The 15,034-nt window shown below is 36.9% G+C and overlaps 5 protein-coding genes and 1 long non-coding RNA gene across 7 annotated transcripts; 4 read left to right on the top strand and 2 right to left on the bottom strand.

Annotated features, from left to right (window-relative positions):
• The first annotated feature begins 44 nt into the window (after positions 1–44).
• LOC129567929 (protein SPT2 homolog) lies at positions 45–2,535 on the top strand. Its single transcript, XM_055445307.1, has 2 exons — positions 45–537; positions 679–2,535. The coding sequence occupies exons 1-2, from the start codon at positions 472–474 to the stop codon at positions 2,395–2,397; spliced, it is 1,785 nt and encodes a 594-aa protein (XP_055301282.1). The 5' UTR covers positions 45–471; the 3' UTR covers positions 2,398–2,535.
• Positions 2,536–2,693: 158 nt separating this feature from the next.
• LOC129567937 (RING finger protein 141-like) lies at positions 2,694–4,312 on the bottom strand. The gene is made up of 5 exons (XM_055445324.1): positions 4,079–4,312; positions 3,954–3,987; positions 3,643–3,877; positions 3,356–3,504; positions 2,694–3,168 (listed from the first exon to the last, which is right to left on the bottom strand). The coding sequence occupies exons 1-5, from the start codon at positions 4,200–4,202 to the stop codon at positions 2,976–2,978; spliced, it is 735 nt and encodes a 244-aa protein (XP_055301299.1). The 5' UTR covers positions 4,203–4,312; the 3' UTR covers positions 2,694–2,975.
• Positions 4,313–4,477: 165 nt separating this feature from the next.
• Positions 4,478–6,316, top strand: LOC129567935 (sin3 histone deacetylase corepressor complex component SDS3). Its single transcript, XM_055445322.1, has 4 exons — positions 4,478–4,869; positions 4,947–5,025; positions 5,131–5,845; positions 6,004–6,316. The coding sequence occupies exons 1-4, from the start codon at positions 4,740–4,742 to the stop codon at positions 6,097–6,099; spliced, it is 1,020 nt and encodes a 339-aa protein (XP_055301297.1). The 5' UTR covers positions 4,478–4,739; the 3' UTR covers positions 6,100–6,316.
• A 213-nt stretch (positions 6,317–6,529) lies between these two features.
• Positions 6,530–9,520, top strand: LOC129567931 (histidine--tRNA ligase-like). The gene is made up of 6 exons (XM_055445310.1): positions 6,530–6,885; positions 7,363–7,528; positions 7,644–7,918; positions 8,014–8,220; positions 8,397–8,691; positions 8,810–9,520. Exons 1-6 carry the CDS (start codon positions 6,802–6,804, stop codon positions 9,325–9,327), a joined length of 1,545 nt encoding a protein of 514 aa, XP_055301285.1. The 5' UTR covers positions 6,530–6,801; the 3' UTR covers positions 9,328–9,520.
• A 194-nt stretch (positions 9,521–9,714) lies between these two features.
• LOC129567930 (histidine--tRNA ligase, cytoplasmic-like) lies at positions 9,715–11,858 on the top strand. 2 transcript variants are annotated; one of them, XM_055445308.1, is made up of 5 exons: positions 9,715–9,952; positions 10,027–10,401; positions 10,596–10,802; positions 10,934–11,228; positions 11,302–11,858. In XM_055445308.1, exons 1-5 carry the CDS (start codon positions 9,761–9,763, stop codon positions 11,781–11,783), a joined length of 1,551 nt encoding a protein of 516 aa, XP_055301283.1. In that variant the 5' UTR covers positions 9,715–9,760; the 3' UTR covers positions 11,784–11,858. The 2 variants fall into 2 exon arrangements, with proteins under 2 accessions (XP_055301283.1, XP_055301284.1); XM_055445309.1 differs by having other exon boundaries at positions 9,814–9,948.
• LOC129567939 (uncharacterized) lies at positions 11,781–14,827 on the bottom strand. Its single transcript, XR_008687894.1, has 2 exons — positions 14,639–14,827; positions 11,781–14,545 (listed from the first exon to the last, which is right to left on the bottom strand). It is a non-coding gene; the product is annotated as an uncharacterized LOC129567939 (long non-coding RNA).
• Positions 14,828–15,034: the final 207 nt, after the last annotated feature.

The following is a 15,034-nucleotide window of genomic DNA, read 5'->3' on the forward strand; positions in this document are numbered from 1 at the left end:
TCAATGAGAAACATTCGAAATGGGAAATGACCATAAAAAAATATATATATTGCACTCATAATGCAAAAATGAAATTCCAATCGATTTTTAGAAGCAAAACAAAACATAGAACCCTTCATTATCTCATAAATTATTCCTGGCTTCTCATTGCAATGTGCTTCGAAAAAGGTGCTATTCAAAAATGTAGTACTTGAGCGAGAATGAAAAACTTGACAAGCGCCAACTTCACGCCGTTCATCCATCTGATTTTTCTCTTTATTTACATTTTGTTCGCACAAAAACATCTGACAATCTTCGGAATACTATCAGTGCCCTTTCAAGTTTCAAGATGGCAGTACATTAAGTCGTATTCGTGTCAAATCTAATGTGTCTCGTAATATTGCATGGAGCAATTGAGTAATTTTCCATTTATAAATTCGTAAATTCCAAGTGAATAATTGGATATAATTTAATTTTCAACATTGATTCAATATGGATTTTGGATCAATATTATCGGTTGCGCAAAAAAATACAAAAACTGTTAACCATTCGTCCGAGGTACGTATGATTAATACAATGACTTGATTGAAGAAAAAAAATTCATCATGCATTGTTTTTAAGGCCCAATGAAAAAAAAAATCGTGTGCCAACGTTTCAAAAAGTGATTCAATTTCCTGTTGTTTACATGAACATTTTCAGAGGAGTAAATTTTATTCGACCAAATTTGAGCCGCCGAAGAAAGAGACAAAGGAGAAAAAGTTATCCGATGGTATCAAGAAATTCCTAGAGCAAAAAAGTCATGAAGAGAAAAAAGATAAGGAAAAAAAGCGTAAGGAATATGCTGAACTGATGGCTTTGCGTACGGACCGTGATAAAAACAAAATCAAAAAGCATTTGAAAGTGACCAAGTCAGCCAATAAATCGGTTTTGGACGATGCAGTCAATAGTACGGATACAGCTGTCACTATGGAAGGTCCAGAGCAACCCGATGAAGATGACTATGGGTATACGTCGAATGAGGCCAGTGCACTGTACAAAAGTTTAATGGATAAATACAAATCAATGCCGGAGGATACGAAATTCGCCAAGTCATCGTTGAATGGTAGTAAAACTGCGGATCTAATGTCGACGAAAGATCGTGTACGTGCGGCAATCCTACGCGAAAAGGAAGATGAAAAGTTGGGGCGGAAACGAACAACCACAACAAGTGCTGATATTTCGAGTAGTTCAAGCAGCGAACAAAAGCATCGTTCGCGTAAGAATTTTTACGATCCAAAGGCTGAACGTGAAGCTGATGAACGAAGGAAAAAAGAGCTTGAGGATGAGAAACGTAAAAGCATAAAAAACAAGCGACCTCCGCCGCCTGTTATGGATTTTCAGAAACTATTGAAATTAGCCGAAGAAAAACAACACGAACCAATCAAAGTTGAAGTGCCACAAAAACCGAAAGAGCCCGAGAGATTGCTGACTTCGAAAGAGAAGCGAGAAATTGAAATGAAAAAGAAGGAATTGGAAGAACGAGAACGACGGCGAATGGGTTTGCCACCAAGCAAACCGCAGATTAATGGTGAGCAACGAAAACCGGAAGCAACACAAATAGCGAATGGTAGAATACCAAGATTGAATGGGTCGAATGCACCATCATCTAAGTCTTCATCATCACAACCAGCATTAGACATTCGCAAACCAAGTACTTCATCCATGAGAGAACCAATTAGACCAGTATCGAGCGCTTCATTACACAATAAAACACCTTCCAAACCGCAATCACAACCGAGCGCAAGCGGATCAAGACCGACATTTGCAAAGCCTAGCACATCACAGCCATACGGAAAGCGACCAGTCGATTTGAAATCGAGAAACCAAACGCATGACAGCACCCGAAATGTTCCCAAACAAAGCACATCATCCAAACCAGCTTCAAAGCCGATCGATTCGAAAATTGTGAAGACACGAGAATTTCCCCCGAAAGATTTAGTCAAACCGAAAGAATTCCCGCCACGCGATGTGGCCAGGTCTAAAGAATTTCCACCTCGAGATCCGGTGAAATCAAGGGAATTTCCACCGCGTGATATGCAACGCGGTCATACGTCGATGAAACACAAATCGGCCGCATCAAAACGTCGCATCATTGAGGACTCTGATGAAGACGAAGATGAATACGATTCGGAAATGGACGATTTCATTGACGATGACGAAGGTTTTGACTACTCGAGCGAAATCCGAAACATATTTGGATATGATAAATCTCGTTACCGCGACGAAGACGATGATATCGACAATATGGAATCGACATTCGCACAACAGCAACGCGAAGAATTTATTAGCAAAAAGATTGGAATCCAGGAGGATTTGGAGGATATACGATTAGAAGCCGAAGAAAAGAAGAGAAAAGCAGCAAAGCGACAACGTCTCTAAAACCACTGTGCATTTTTAATTTTATCACATTAAAAACCTATATATGTAATATTATCCTCAAACACTAACAATGTTGGGCAAACTTATCTATTTTTACGTTTAATAAAATTTTTACCAATTTCAAATATGATTCGAAAAGTGTGGAATGATTTTGAAGTTATTGTTCAATTTTATTTTCAAATTCCGAATTTCAGCCATCGCTTCCATTCCAAACCAAAATTTACACTGGGATGTCTTGGGATGAATGCACCAAACGGAATTGAAGTTGCAATAAAGAAAGAAAAACACGTTACTAATGATAAAAATATTATGGCTGATTTTATTTCCACCATTTTTAATCCCAATGCCAATATATAACTATATTTATCTGATTCATATCGGAATATCATTTAACTCGAAATACAACAAGAAATCACATAAGAAGAAAAACTTAAAAAAATACTTTTCTGTTTACAATATACTGTTAGTTGAAGATTGTTTTGGTTAAACAAATCACACATAAAAGCTAGGGAAAACTCGATATCTCGCGAACGTTGACATGAGTTTGTCAATATTGGTTTAGTTTGGGTAAGTTTGATTTAGTCATCGCTATCATCGTCTTCGTCTTGGTGTACATCGGCCTCATTGGAGGAGTCATTTGTGATCGCATTCAATTCGGTCAAGATTTCTTCATTCACCTCGTTGGTCTTTGGCAACTCGGATAATACCCATGAGTCATTTATACCGTTCAATTTTGTCTGACATAGCGGACACTTGTCGTGATTTTCATTCCTGGAAGAAGACCAAATTAGACAGAAATTAAAAATACTTGTGATCGGAATATTGAATATCGAAATATTTCTGATAGAATTTGAGTAAACTTTTTGAAAAAAACAAAATTAAAACATTCAAGTCAAGAGATTCCTGTGTTACATGAGCCAAAGACATGAGTGGAAAGAGTTAACTAAAAGTGAATTACCATTTTTCGATGCAAGTGCTGCAGAAAACATGTTCGCAAGGTAGAATGAGATCGGTTTTTCTATCTAAACAAATGCAGCACTCAAAAGCTGATTCTTCATCTGGTGAAACTTCAGCCACATTGTCAAGTAAATTCGGTAGACGACGTGCCTGTGAGAAAAGAGATGTTTTTTTCTTCATCCGTATTAATAATCTATTTAAAGAACACTAAGACACTGTGGGATATTCTGCGATATTATTATGTTTTCTTCGAAATTCGGATTAATCAAGAAAAAACACCCAACCCACCCTTTCATGTTGTTCTTCACACGATGACATTGCTTCGAGATGTGTTTGAAAGGTGTTGAACACTTTTAAGAACTCTCTCAAATTGATGAGCTTGTAGTTTTCAATGCGATTGCTTTCTGGATCGCATTTAACGCAAGCAATTCGAACGGTTGCCTTCCATAAAAATGATTGGTCGCTACCTTTTTTCACTGCAAAAATCGTAACTTTTCCATTCGAATCCAAACATTTTCGAGACCTGTAAAATTACACGCACTTTCCTTATCAGTGTATTGTTCATTTTTTCGATAATTATCACATCAGTGTCCACTTACAAATCATTGAGGTTGCTCAGGCAACTATTGAATTCTATGAAAGAAATTGAAAAGTTGAAAAAAAAAATCGTCTGAAAATTTTCTTTTTTTTTTTTCTCTCGATTGATAATTCCAAAATCAAATACCTTCATAGGTGAGCGAACTGATTTCCTTTAGGCATTGAGCATGTTTCCGAATTCCATAGCGAATCGTATCGACCGTATCTTCAATTGATTCGGTTGTTGATGGTGTTCCAATAGTTTGTCCCATTTGTACGGTGGAATAAAAGTGCTCACTCGTCGTTTGAAACAACGTTTTTTGCGATTTGTTTATTATTTACGCGTCGAACGGACGGTGTTAGGTTATCAGTGAAAAAAAGAAACTATGTGCGATGGTTTAGTGTGACAGACAGAGAACAGAGACGAGACAGTCGTGTGTAGTTGTTGCTTGTGTGTGTGTGTGTGCGTGCGATGTCGTTTTGACATAAGCCACTCTCACTCAGCTCACTCTATATGTATGTTGTGTTGTTTTATATTGGGTGCTAGTATTGCCTGCGTGACTGAATCAGAAAAATGGCGACTGTACATCTGACAGAGTTTACTTTTGTGTTTCGCAAGTGATTACCTCAGTAATGCTTGAATCTAGTTTGTGTATACTGTGCGTTTAGTGTTGAACAATCGATGAGGAATACAACGTTCCAGTTTGTGAACGGGAACAAAAAATAAAGCAAATTAAATGGATCAATCACATTTTTAATTCACTAACGACGACGACGATTTTTTTAGACAAAAAAAAACTAGTTGAATCATGGCTTTTGTTGGAATTAGTCAATATAATCACCATCAACAGATTGATGAATATGAATACGACGATACGGAGAATTTTTATGACGACGGAGCGAATTATGGAAATTATCTCGATGTGGACGATAGCGAAGGTAAGAGAAAAATCAGTGATGATTCCGGTGATAACAGTGTTTCAAAGCCTGTTTCTCTGTTTTGTTTTGTTTTGCAGATACTGAGGAAGCCAGTGAGTCGGAGTATGGCCACACGACTGGACGAAATCCAAATGAACCACTTGAAATAAAAGAATTGTAAGTGTTGTGCCCAACGTTTTTCAGTTGATGCAAGAAAAAACTGTTCAACTGAAAGTTCATTGATTCTATGCATAATTCACAAATTCCGATCATTTTCCGTAGAATGTACCAAGACAAATTGTCCAATTTGAAGAAGCAATTAGATCAACTGAAGAATGATGTGCATCCCGAATACATACGACGCTATCGAAAGCTAGAGAGTCAGTACAAAGAGCGTTTACGTCTCAACGAAGTGCATCGTGAATTTTCCATCGAATGTATCGAACGTGATTTTATAACGGAGAAAAAGGCAGCACTCAAAGAATTTGATGACAAACGTGCCGATCTCAAAGAGAATCTCATAGCTGAATTTGAAGAAAAGCGCAAAATGATCGAGTCCGAACGGCATTCGATGGAATTGACGGGTGATTCAACGGAAACAAAACCAACAGTAACACGAAAACTTCGGCGTCGACCCAACGATCCGATGCCAATGCCAGCGGAGAAACGGCGAAAACCAACAGTTAGCCAACTCGTATTGCTTTTAGACGACAAAGAAATCGAAAATGACCTGAAATTGATAAGTCGCGGCAAAACAATGACACCAATTCGATCACCATCCGTCAACAGTAATGGGCTATCGGCGATTAGTGCTAGTCTTGGTATAGCCAGCTGCTCATTGCCACCGACCGAAAATTACTCATTGATCGAAACAAAAATCGAGGATGGTAAATTGTTGTTTGAACGACGCTGGTATCATCGTGGCCAACCAGTTTACATCGAAGGGAAAGATATTGCCAAATTCGCTGCCACCATCTCAGCGATCGGAAATGAAGTTGTAAGTGCGATTTTGAGCTTGTTTGATCTCAGCGTAAAAAGTCACAAGTCCAAAGTATTGTAGCTAATCCTGTTGCATGTTTCGGTGACAAATCTATTTTTAGTCGCTTTTGCACACCTATCACTGATTGAATCAATCGTTTTTCTTTCGCTTTGCAGGTTTGGGTGAAAAAGCTGAACGACAACAACAAAGTGAAAATTCCAACGAGCCAATTATCACGCGGAAAGATAACAATAAAACGAAGGGCCAACTAATCACGGTGTCCTTTACATTCTGTCATTTAGCGTTAGTGAATAGGTTTCTCTTTTTTAAATATAAATTGCATTCATATATTGATATTTTGTTTTAGATTTAATTTCAACAACATTTTACAATCAAACCAAATTTTTAAATAAAATGAAAACGGAACAAACTGTAAAACATTGAATTGTATGGCGAAAGAAAAAAAAAACAGAGAAAAATGCTAATGAATTTTATTTTGTGTTTACAATATATTGCACACAAAACATTTTTTCATCTATCTCTTTGTTGTCCCCTCTACTATTGCACACAAACGCTTTGTTCGACGGTTTTTTGACAGCTGAAGCGAAACCAATACATATATGCATCACCTGGGCTGATGGTATTGGTGCGATGTATACAAATGTCAGTACTGAACGTATACCCATAAACATGCAGCACAGACATTCTACTCGGAACGCGTGTTTCACACACAGTTACACGTGCGCGTGTATAATTTATATCCGTATTCGCAGTTTCGCTCGTCAAAATTATACTTCAAACACACTTTGAATGAAATAGAGTAAAAATTGCATCATTCTTTTTTTATTTCGTGAGCTGTGTAGAAGCCACGTTCCTTTGCTTGATTGCAAGCAAGCACACTACCGAAACTCAATTCCCGAAAGAGTATTATTTATTTATTTGCGTTAAGTGAAATTGATAGTGTTGTGAATACAATGAGTGAAACACTCTTGGAACAAATTAAAGAACAAGGTGAGCTGGTGAGAAAATTGAAAGCTGCCAAAGAACCAGCCGCCAAGGTAAGATCCGCCCGTAATCATTGCGAAATATATTTTTTGTCTTTCAATTGGTTCATCGTTACAAAAGTTTATCAAATTCAAGGAAACATCGGCTTTTCCATAGAGTTTTACATTGAGGTTAGAACAATTTTGCGAATATATTGAAAATGATGTTATTTGGAAAGTTCAATTTTTACGTGCTCAACGCATACATTCCGCGAATTGTGTAAACGTGGGTATTTCGGTTTAGTAAAAACGAATCATATGAATGTGATTGATTGCAACACGACCGCAACTCAAGCACACGGTACAACAAAAAAACTAGACGTACTTTCACTCGTCACACACAAGTGAAAAAAATGTATCTCTCTGTATTCGGCATTGTGAAACACGATCCAAGCTTATGAAACACCAAAAGAGTGTTCATATTCATTTTATCGTATTGAATGTGTGTCACAATCACTTTTTAATTGATTATTTCAATTGCTACATTTGCAGGTCAAAGAAGAGGTCGATAAATTGCTTGCGCTGAAGGCGAAATTACAAGATGGGGCACCTGCACCGGGAAACCAAAAATTCACACTTAAAACGCCAAAGGGTACACGTGATTTTGCTCCACAACAAATGACACTGCGCCAAAGTGTACTCGAAAAGATTGTGGCAGGTAAGTTCCTCTGACTTTTCAGAGCTCCCAGCTCCATGGACGACTTAAAGATTACCTGATCGAAAATCTAGAATATTTTTAGTATTCGTGTTTTTATGAAATTGTACCATTGCAGTTTTCCAAAAACACGGAGCAGAAACCATTGATACACCCGTTTTCGAACTCAAAGACGTATTGACCGGGAAATACGGAGAGGATTCGAAACTAATTTATGACTTGAAGGATCAAGGTGGAGAGATTTTAGCACTTCGATATGATTTAACTGTTCCCTTAGCTAGGTACTTGGCCATGAACAAGGTTTCAAGCATCAAACGATACCACATAGCTAAAGTCTATCGAAGAGATAATCCATCCATCGCTCGCGGTCGCTATCGTGAATTTTATCAATGCGTAAGTATCCAGCGATTATTTTGTCAATTTTGTCAAGAAGATAACAATGAAACTCTCTCTCTCTCTCTCTCTCTCTCTCTCTCTCTCATTCACAGGATTTTGACATTGCTGGCACATACGATCCAATGTTACCAGATGCCGAATGCGTCAAAGTGGTCTCCGAAATATTGAACACATTGGATATTGGCGATTTTGTGATTAAGTTGAACCATCGGCAATTGCTTGACGGAATGTTCGAAGCTTGCGGTGTGCCAGTTGACAAATTCCGAACAATTTGCTCGAGTGTTGATAAATTAGACAAGGTAAGCGACAAATACCGAATACGAATATAATATGCAAATAAATAGAGACGTTTACTTTGTGTTGCTAAGCCATTTCCTTTATATTCTGTCATGTATATCAGTATATCAGTTACTAATCATAGCCGAATTTTATCAAAACAAACATATGTTAATGAATGACTTTGGTTTTTCAACAGAGTCCATGGGCTGACGTTCGACGCGAAATGATCGAAGAGAAAGGTTTGGATGAAGCAGTAGCCGATAAAATTGGCGAGTACGTACAATTGAGCGGGAATGTTGAATTGGTCGAAAAATTGCTGGAAAATGAGCACTTGAGCAAAGTTCCTGCGGCCGTTGCCGGATTACAAGCAACCAAATTGCTGCTGAACTACTGCAACATTCTTGGATTACAGGATGAAATAGTGTTTGACTTGAGCTTGGCTCGTGGTCTTGACTACTACACCGGTGTTATTTATGAGGCTATTTTGAAAGGTACGCCTCATGGTTCCAATTGAGTGGAATGGCATAGAATTTTGGGTTCAATCGAATCAAATTGTTCATATCAATTCTTCTCAATCATAATCTAAACTACTTCCCTCTTCCATTGCAGCCGAACCACCAACAGTAGCCAACCACATGAACGAAGCGTCAGCGGAAGAACGTGTTGGATCGATTGCTGGCGGTGGCCGTTACGACAATCTTGTCGGAATGTTCGATCCAAAGGGTAAATCGATTCCATGCGTCGGTGTTTCCATTGGAATCGAACGAATTTTCTCGGTGCTAGAGGCAAAGTACGCAGCAGAAAAGGTTAAAATGCGTACAAAACTTGTAGATGTCTACGTTGCATCGGTTCACAAAGGCTTGTACGAGAAACGACTTAAAATTACCGGTGATCTATGGAATGCTGGCGTCCGCGCTGAGCATTCGTACAAATTGAATCCAAAACTATTGGTTCAATTGCAACATTGTGAAGAACATGGCATCCCATATGCCGTTGTATTCGGCGACGCTGAACTGGAGCGTGGCGTTGTGAAACTTCGCGAAGTGTTCTCACGAAAGGAAGAGGAAGTTTCACTCAGCGGCTTGGCTGAAGAAATACGAAAACGTTTAATCGAAAAAGAAATCTAACTTCGAGCATTCAATCATCAACACTGGAAATTGGATAAAATACTTTTACTAAGCATTTACTTCGAGATATCAACCAGATGATTTGTATTTATTTTAGGTGGAACTCAGCACAATAAAACAGAAACATAAAATGGCAAATAATGCAATTTACTTGAGCAATTTAATAAAAAGAAAACTTTGGATATCTTGCAAACGAATGGATTCATTTGATTTGAATGAAAGCGATCCTCTTACTTACGAGAACATGAACTAAAAATGGTTTTTCCTTGAACTAATAAAAATGGTCTGACGAAATAAATTCGAATGTTGCGCTACGCTTGACTATGGTTTGGTGACAAGTAAATCGTGGTGTGTATGGAAATATGACAGTTTGAATTGTGAGGTTATGTATTTGTTTTGGTTTTGCAGTCAACAGGCACGGTAAAGAGGCACTATGAGTCTTTGCCGGGTGAATCTTGCCCGAAGTGTGGCATCGTTTTTGTGTTCAGAGCAACGGATTTTTTGTCTGCAGAAAAACAGGAGCATTCAGCATTTATCCAGGGTATCATGTTGTAACGACATTTGTAGATTTAATTATTATTCAACCGACTCAAAGTCGTCTTCATCAAAGCAACAAGCAAAGCAAGTGTGTTTTCTTTTTGGAAATCTCTTTTCTTCTGTAGAAGAAACGATTTAAATTTTTGACATTTGAATCAACAGAAACCATCGAAATTGAAACTAAAAACTGCAAAAGGAACACGTGACCATGGACCACAAGAGATGCAACTTCGACAACGAGTTTTCCAGAAAATTGAATCCATTTTTCAAACTCATGGCGCACAAGCAATCGATACGCCGGTATTTGAACGGAGAGAAATTCTAACCGGAAAATATGGAGAGGATTCGAAGCTAATTTATGATTTGGAAGATCAAGGCGGTGAGATTCTTTCGCTGAGATACGATTTGACGGTGCCATTGGCTAGGTATTTGGCCATGAACAAAATTACCAACATCAAACGGTATCACATTGCAAAAGTCTATCGGCGAGATTCACCTTCTATAGCACAAGGCCGTCTTCGCGAGTTTTATCAATGCGTGAGTAAATTGCATATGAGCCGAATGATTTTGGGGCAGTTAAAAGATTCATTGTGAAATAGGAGACAAATCGCGATGAATCTTATTCTATTCTTTACTTGAAATTTTATTTTGTTGTTCAATCTTCAAAAACGCTGCCGTTGAAAGAAATTTTTATATGAGGTTTTCATTAAATTGTTTGACATTCTTCACAGGATTTCGATATTGTTGGAGTACATGATGCCATGCTGCCAGAGATTGAATGTGTAAAAGTAATGTCGAAAGTGTTAAAATCGTTGGACATTGGTGAATTCGTAATCAGATTGAACCATCGACAACTATTGAATGGGCTGTTCGAGGCATGTGGAGTGCCGCATGATAAATTCAAGTCAATCTGTTCAGCTGTTGATAAATTGGATAAGGTAAAGCCGTGTATATATTTACATGTTCCTCGCATAAAAATTCATAGTTTTACCTACATTTCTCAATCGAATTCACTGTCATTTTGGCATTATTCTAACTATGAAGTATTCTGAATCAATTTTCTTAACAGTTACCTTGGGCTGAGGTGCGCAAAGAAATGGTCAACGAGAAAGGCTTGACTGAAGATGTTGCAGACAACATTGGCCAGTACATTCAACAGTTGGGTCACGCAGAACTGATGGAGAAACTAATGCAAGACGAGCTTCTGAACAAATACCCATCATCTCTGCAAGGTCTGCAAGATCTGAAGTTGCTTTTGAAGCATTGCAATCTACTTGGAATTCAGAATGATGTCATTTTTGATTTGAGCCTGGCCAGAGGTTTGGATTACTATACTGGAGTCATTTTCGAAGCCGTTCTCAAAGGTTATTTCCACTACAACATAAGTCAACAGGCAGAATAAATTGAAATTACAAACTTCTATTAAAAATGTTACAGATAAAAATGACAAAGACGCGAGAGAATCAATAGGTTCGATAGCAGCTGGTGGCCGTTATGACGATCTGATTGGAATGTTCGATGCAAAAGGACATTCAGTGCCTTGTGTCGGAGTTTCGATTGGTGTCGAGCGAATTTTCTCCATTCTACAGTCAAAAATGGTAAAAGACGGTGATGGGCCAACTAACTTTGCCGATGTGTATGTGATATCAGCTCATAAAGGTCTACACGAGGAGCGACTAAAGATTGTGAATCGGCTATGGAATGCGGGCATTCGATCAGAGCATTCATTCAAGCAAAATCCGAAAATTCTGAATCAAATTGAATACTGTGAAAAACATGAAATTCCTTACGCGATAATAATTGGCGACTCAGAGCTGCAACGAAACGTTGTTAAGCTACGGACAATTAGCACACGGGAAGAAATTGAAATTCCAATCAATAAATTAGAAGATGAAATTAACAAACGTTTCCATAAATGATGCTAATTCTTTTATTGCATTTTTCTTTCCAGTTCTTGTATGAAATAAAACAAAAATTTGGCATTTTTTACCCTATTTTTTACTTCATTTTGTTTTAAAGAAATTTGGTTGTACATTCTGTGTATCTTTCCTAGGATTGTAGTAACTTGTTACTTTTGCAGATTGATTCTCACATCTAAAAACGACTGGCGACCTTTTTTATGTAGAAATAAAATGATTTTATTTGAAATAATACAATAATAAATTTGGAGATATTTCAGTGTTTACCATAATTGACAGAGAAAGACATGTTCCTACTAAGTTCCAAATTGCTAAAAACAGCAACTACGAGGTGGAAGAAGAATAACTAGAAATGTGCCTTTGTATATTATGAAAATTTTCAAATTTCAATCAAATTATTTTCTTCATGAAACCGCTTATAAATTCAAACATTTTTATTTTTTCTACATTTTCCTGAGTGTTAAATATTTTCGTCGTCATTTATGGCCAAAATATATTCAAAAAACGAATATTGTGTCATATATTCAGATACTATTACATTGTGGATATGTTGATTATCTGACAGCCTTAGTACAAAAAAACAACTTCTGAACTCTTTGCCGATAAATGAAACGAAAAAAAACTTAGAGCAAAAAAGAAACAAATGAAGTTGCGAGCAAAAGTGACACAAGTGCGCATTGAGCGGAAAACACGTTTTTTCTAAGTTTTTTTTCGTTTCATTTATCGGCAAAGAGTTCAGAAGTTGTTTTTTTGTTCTTAGGCTGTCAGATAATCAACAAATCCACAATGTAATAGTATCTGAATATATGACACAATATTCGTTTTTTGAATATTTTTTGGCCATAAATGACGATGAAATCACGCATAATTCATACACTTTTGCTCGAAAAATACGTTGCAAACAAATAACGACATTTCATTCATAAAACACTGATGACACTCATGCACTCTTATACAAACACTTTGTTTCTTTTTATTCAGGGAAAATAAAAATAAACAAACAATTACTCTTCGAAATTAAAATAATCAAAAGCAGCTTCTTTATTTGAATCTAAAGCCATGAAAGAAAATTTAGGAAATAATGAAATAAATTGAATTAATTGGAATAATCATAGCATTTATTATGGGCGATTCAAAGTTGCAAAGAAATATCAAGAATTTAAATAACGAATAACAATCGTGACGAAATAAAAATGGGTTGGAAAATGAAATTAGCAAACGATCACTAAATGATGAGAATTTAAATAGGTCAAATGAACATTAGAAATTCAAATTAGAATTGGAATTGTGCTACATGATGTATGCTGAAAGGATTTTGTGATTCCTCTGCAGTACTTTCAGTCATGATGAATGCGAATCATATATCATACTTATGCAAACACAAAAAGGCTATTGAAACTAAAACGATGGGAGAAAAACTTGCCCAAATAAGAGTGAGTTGAGTTTCTTTTGATTTATGTAAATTTTATGGCCTAGTCCGGTTACCCCACAAAAAACTAATACGAATCAGGAGTGTTTCTTCGATAGCACAACATAATCATTCCGTCAGTTCATAAGCATCAAACGGGAATCGCATTTTTTCTAATTTAATTTAAATTTGGTGTAAACTTTGCGCACACAAATAGCAATGTAATTTGATGTTGAGGCATAAACGCAACTGAATATATTGAACATAAACACACTATTGTAATTGCTTGTTCCTGCATTTCATCCATTATTCCACTGATAGCATTTGTTCAAATGTGAAGTACCGGCCTCAGTAAAAAAAAGAATAAATGTTCTCTTCATATAACGACACCCAAGAGACTTAACCCTTTTGCATTGTGACAAATTCGTTGTCACGGAAACTTTTTCAGCGTCTCGTCTTCGGCTGACCTTTTTTCCACAAAACACTTGTAATTGCAAACTGCAAAACAATGTCGCCATAAATCTCGATTGGGTCCGAATAAATGACTTTTGTGTGTGACCTTAATGGAAAAAGTCAAAGTTGTTAGTAGGTGGCAAAGAAGTTTGGCCGAGATTTATTGGCTGTTTTACTGGATCCAGGTGGATTTTAATGAGCTATCAATATTCGTTAACCGCTTGTAATGTCATAGCAATGGTTATATTTCTATAAAGTAAGGAGCATATCAGTGCCGAGTCGAATGGTATGATAAAATCGAACTCGAGATTTTGGAAAATAATCTCACTTTTTATTGAATATTCCGGTTTCAAGTTAATTCGATTTCGTTCCAGTGAAAAGACAAAAGGGTGATTTGCTTGGTAACTTTTGTTCGCCGTTTGTTTAAATTTCCGAGTCTGAGAACGAGTTTTACCACTCGTTTGATTCGCTATTTCGATTAATTTCACATTTCCCATTTTGCAACGATTCCGAATCGAGTTTATGTCTGACATTTAATACTCTCATTGGCTACGGCTCTTACTATGCAAATTAATGTAATTGGAAAAGAAACAACCCCAAACAGCATTCGGCTTTTTTCTTTTTCATTAAAATAGAACTTTTCACATTGAATTGAAAGGTTGATTGCATTGCAGCACCGCACTTAATTAACTGGATGGTGGCAAGACACTTGTCCCATACAACGATGCACATTCTCCGTTGCCCTGAGCACTTTACACAATCAAGTCATACGACTCCGTGGTGAAATAAATATCAACTTTATCCCTTCATTTTTCCCCGGCATTCGGCGCATATATGGTTTTGAGTGTCTCTCGGCTTCAATCATTTGGAAATGCTCATTTCTTTTCATTTTTGCTGCTCTCTGTAAAAAGAAAAAAAGAATCGGGAGACTTCAGAAAATGTCATATTCATACGTGGTCCTTTTGTCCCGTTCAAGAATGTCGATCAAAATTACCGGAATTTCATTGCGTTGTCAAGACATCGTATGGGATTGATGCATATGAACCACTTTTGCTTAACAATGAAACAGGTATGATTCAATCATGTTAATATAATTCGGACAAAGATTCACTCAACTGCAGATTCATCTATTCTCAACATCTGGCCGTAGGCTACTCAAGTGTTTTTCTTGTACACTCTTGCTATTCTGTGCATTTTTAATATTTTCAAAGACATTCAATGTCTTGAACATTTACATTTTTCTGTTTGGAAATCACTCATTCGAAACGAAAGGGAAATAATGTCACTGTAGTCCAGTAATGAAATATTCAAAATATTCTTCAAGGGAAAAAACATATTCAACATGAATATTGTCAACAGATATATTCCCATTCAATCAACATTCTCTAAC

The sequence above is a fragment of the Sitodiplosis mosellana genome, unplaced genomic scaffold (assembly GCF_009176505.1).
Source record: "Sitodiplosis mosellana isolate CC-2019 unplaced genomic scaffold, AAFC_SMos_1.0 Smas_scaffold_13, whole genome shotgun sequence".
Taxonomy (NCBI): Eukaryota; Metazoa; Arthropoda; class Insecta; order Diptera; family Cecidomyiidae; genus Sitodiplosis; species Sitodiplosis mosellana.

Coding starts and splice junctions, on each gene's coding strand:
- LOC129567930 (XM_055445308.1), top strand. CDS start 9,761: ATGAGTCTTTGCCGGGTGAATCTTGCCCGAAGTGTGGCATCGTTTTTG. Junction 9,953..10,026: donor CAAAGCAACAAGCAAAGCAA/GTGTGTTTTCTT, acceptor TTGAATCAACAG/AAACCATCGAAATTGAAACT. Junction 10,803..10,933: donor CTGTTGATAAATTGGATAAG/GTAAAGCCGTGT, acceptor TTTTCTTAACAG/TTACCTTGGGCTGAGGTGCG.
- LOC129567931 (XM_055445310.1), top strand. CDS start 6,802: ATGAGTGAAACACTCTTGGAACAAATTAAAGAACAAGGTGAGCTGGTG. Junction 7,919..8,013: donor ATCGTGAATTTTATCAATGC/GTAAGTATCCAG, acceptor TCTCATTCACAG/GATTTTGACATTGCTGGCAC. Junction 8,221..8,396: donor GTGTTGATAAATTAGACAAG/GTAAGCGACAAA, acceptor GTTTTTCAACAG/AGTCCATGGGCTGACGTTCG.
- LOC129567937 (XM_055445324.1), bottom strand. CDS start 4,202: ATGGGACAAACTATTGGAACACCATCAACAACCGAATCAATTGAAGAT. Junction 3,505..3,642: donor GTGAAGAACAACATGAAAGG/GTGGGTTGGGTG, acceptor CTTTTCTCACAG/GCACGTCGTCTACCGAATTT. Junction 3,169..3,355: donor AGCACTTGCATCGAAAAATG/GTAATTCACTTT, acceptor GTCTTCTTCCAG/GAATGAAAATCACGACAAGT.
- LOC129567935 (XM_055445322.1), top strand. CDS start 4,740: ATGGCTTTTGTTGGAATTAGTCAATATAATCACCATCAACAGATTGAT. Junction 4,870..4,946: donor CGATGTGGACGATAGCGAAG/GTAAGAGAAAAA, acceptor TTTGTTTTGCAG/ATACTGAGGAAGCCAGTGAG. Junction 5,026..5,130: donor CCACTTGAAATAAAAGAATT/GTAAGTGTTGTG, acceptor CATTTTCCGTAG/AATGTACCAAGACAAATTGT.
- LOC129567929 (XM_055445307.1), top strand. CDS start 472: ATGGATTTTGGATCAATATTATCGGTTGCGCAAAAAAATACAAAAACT. Junction 538..678: donor CTGTTAACCATTCGTCCGAG/GTACGTATGATT, acceptor GAACATTTTCAG/AGGAGTAAATTTTATTCGAC.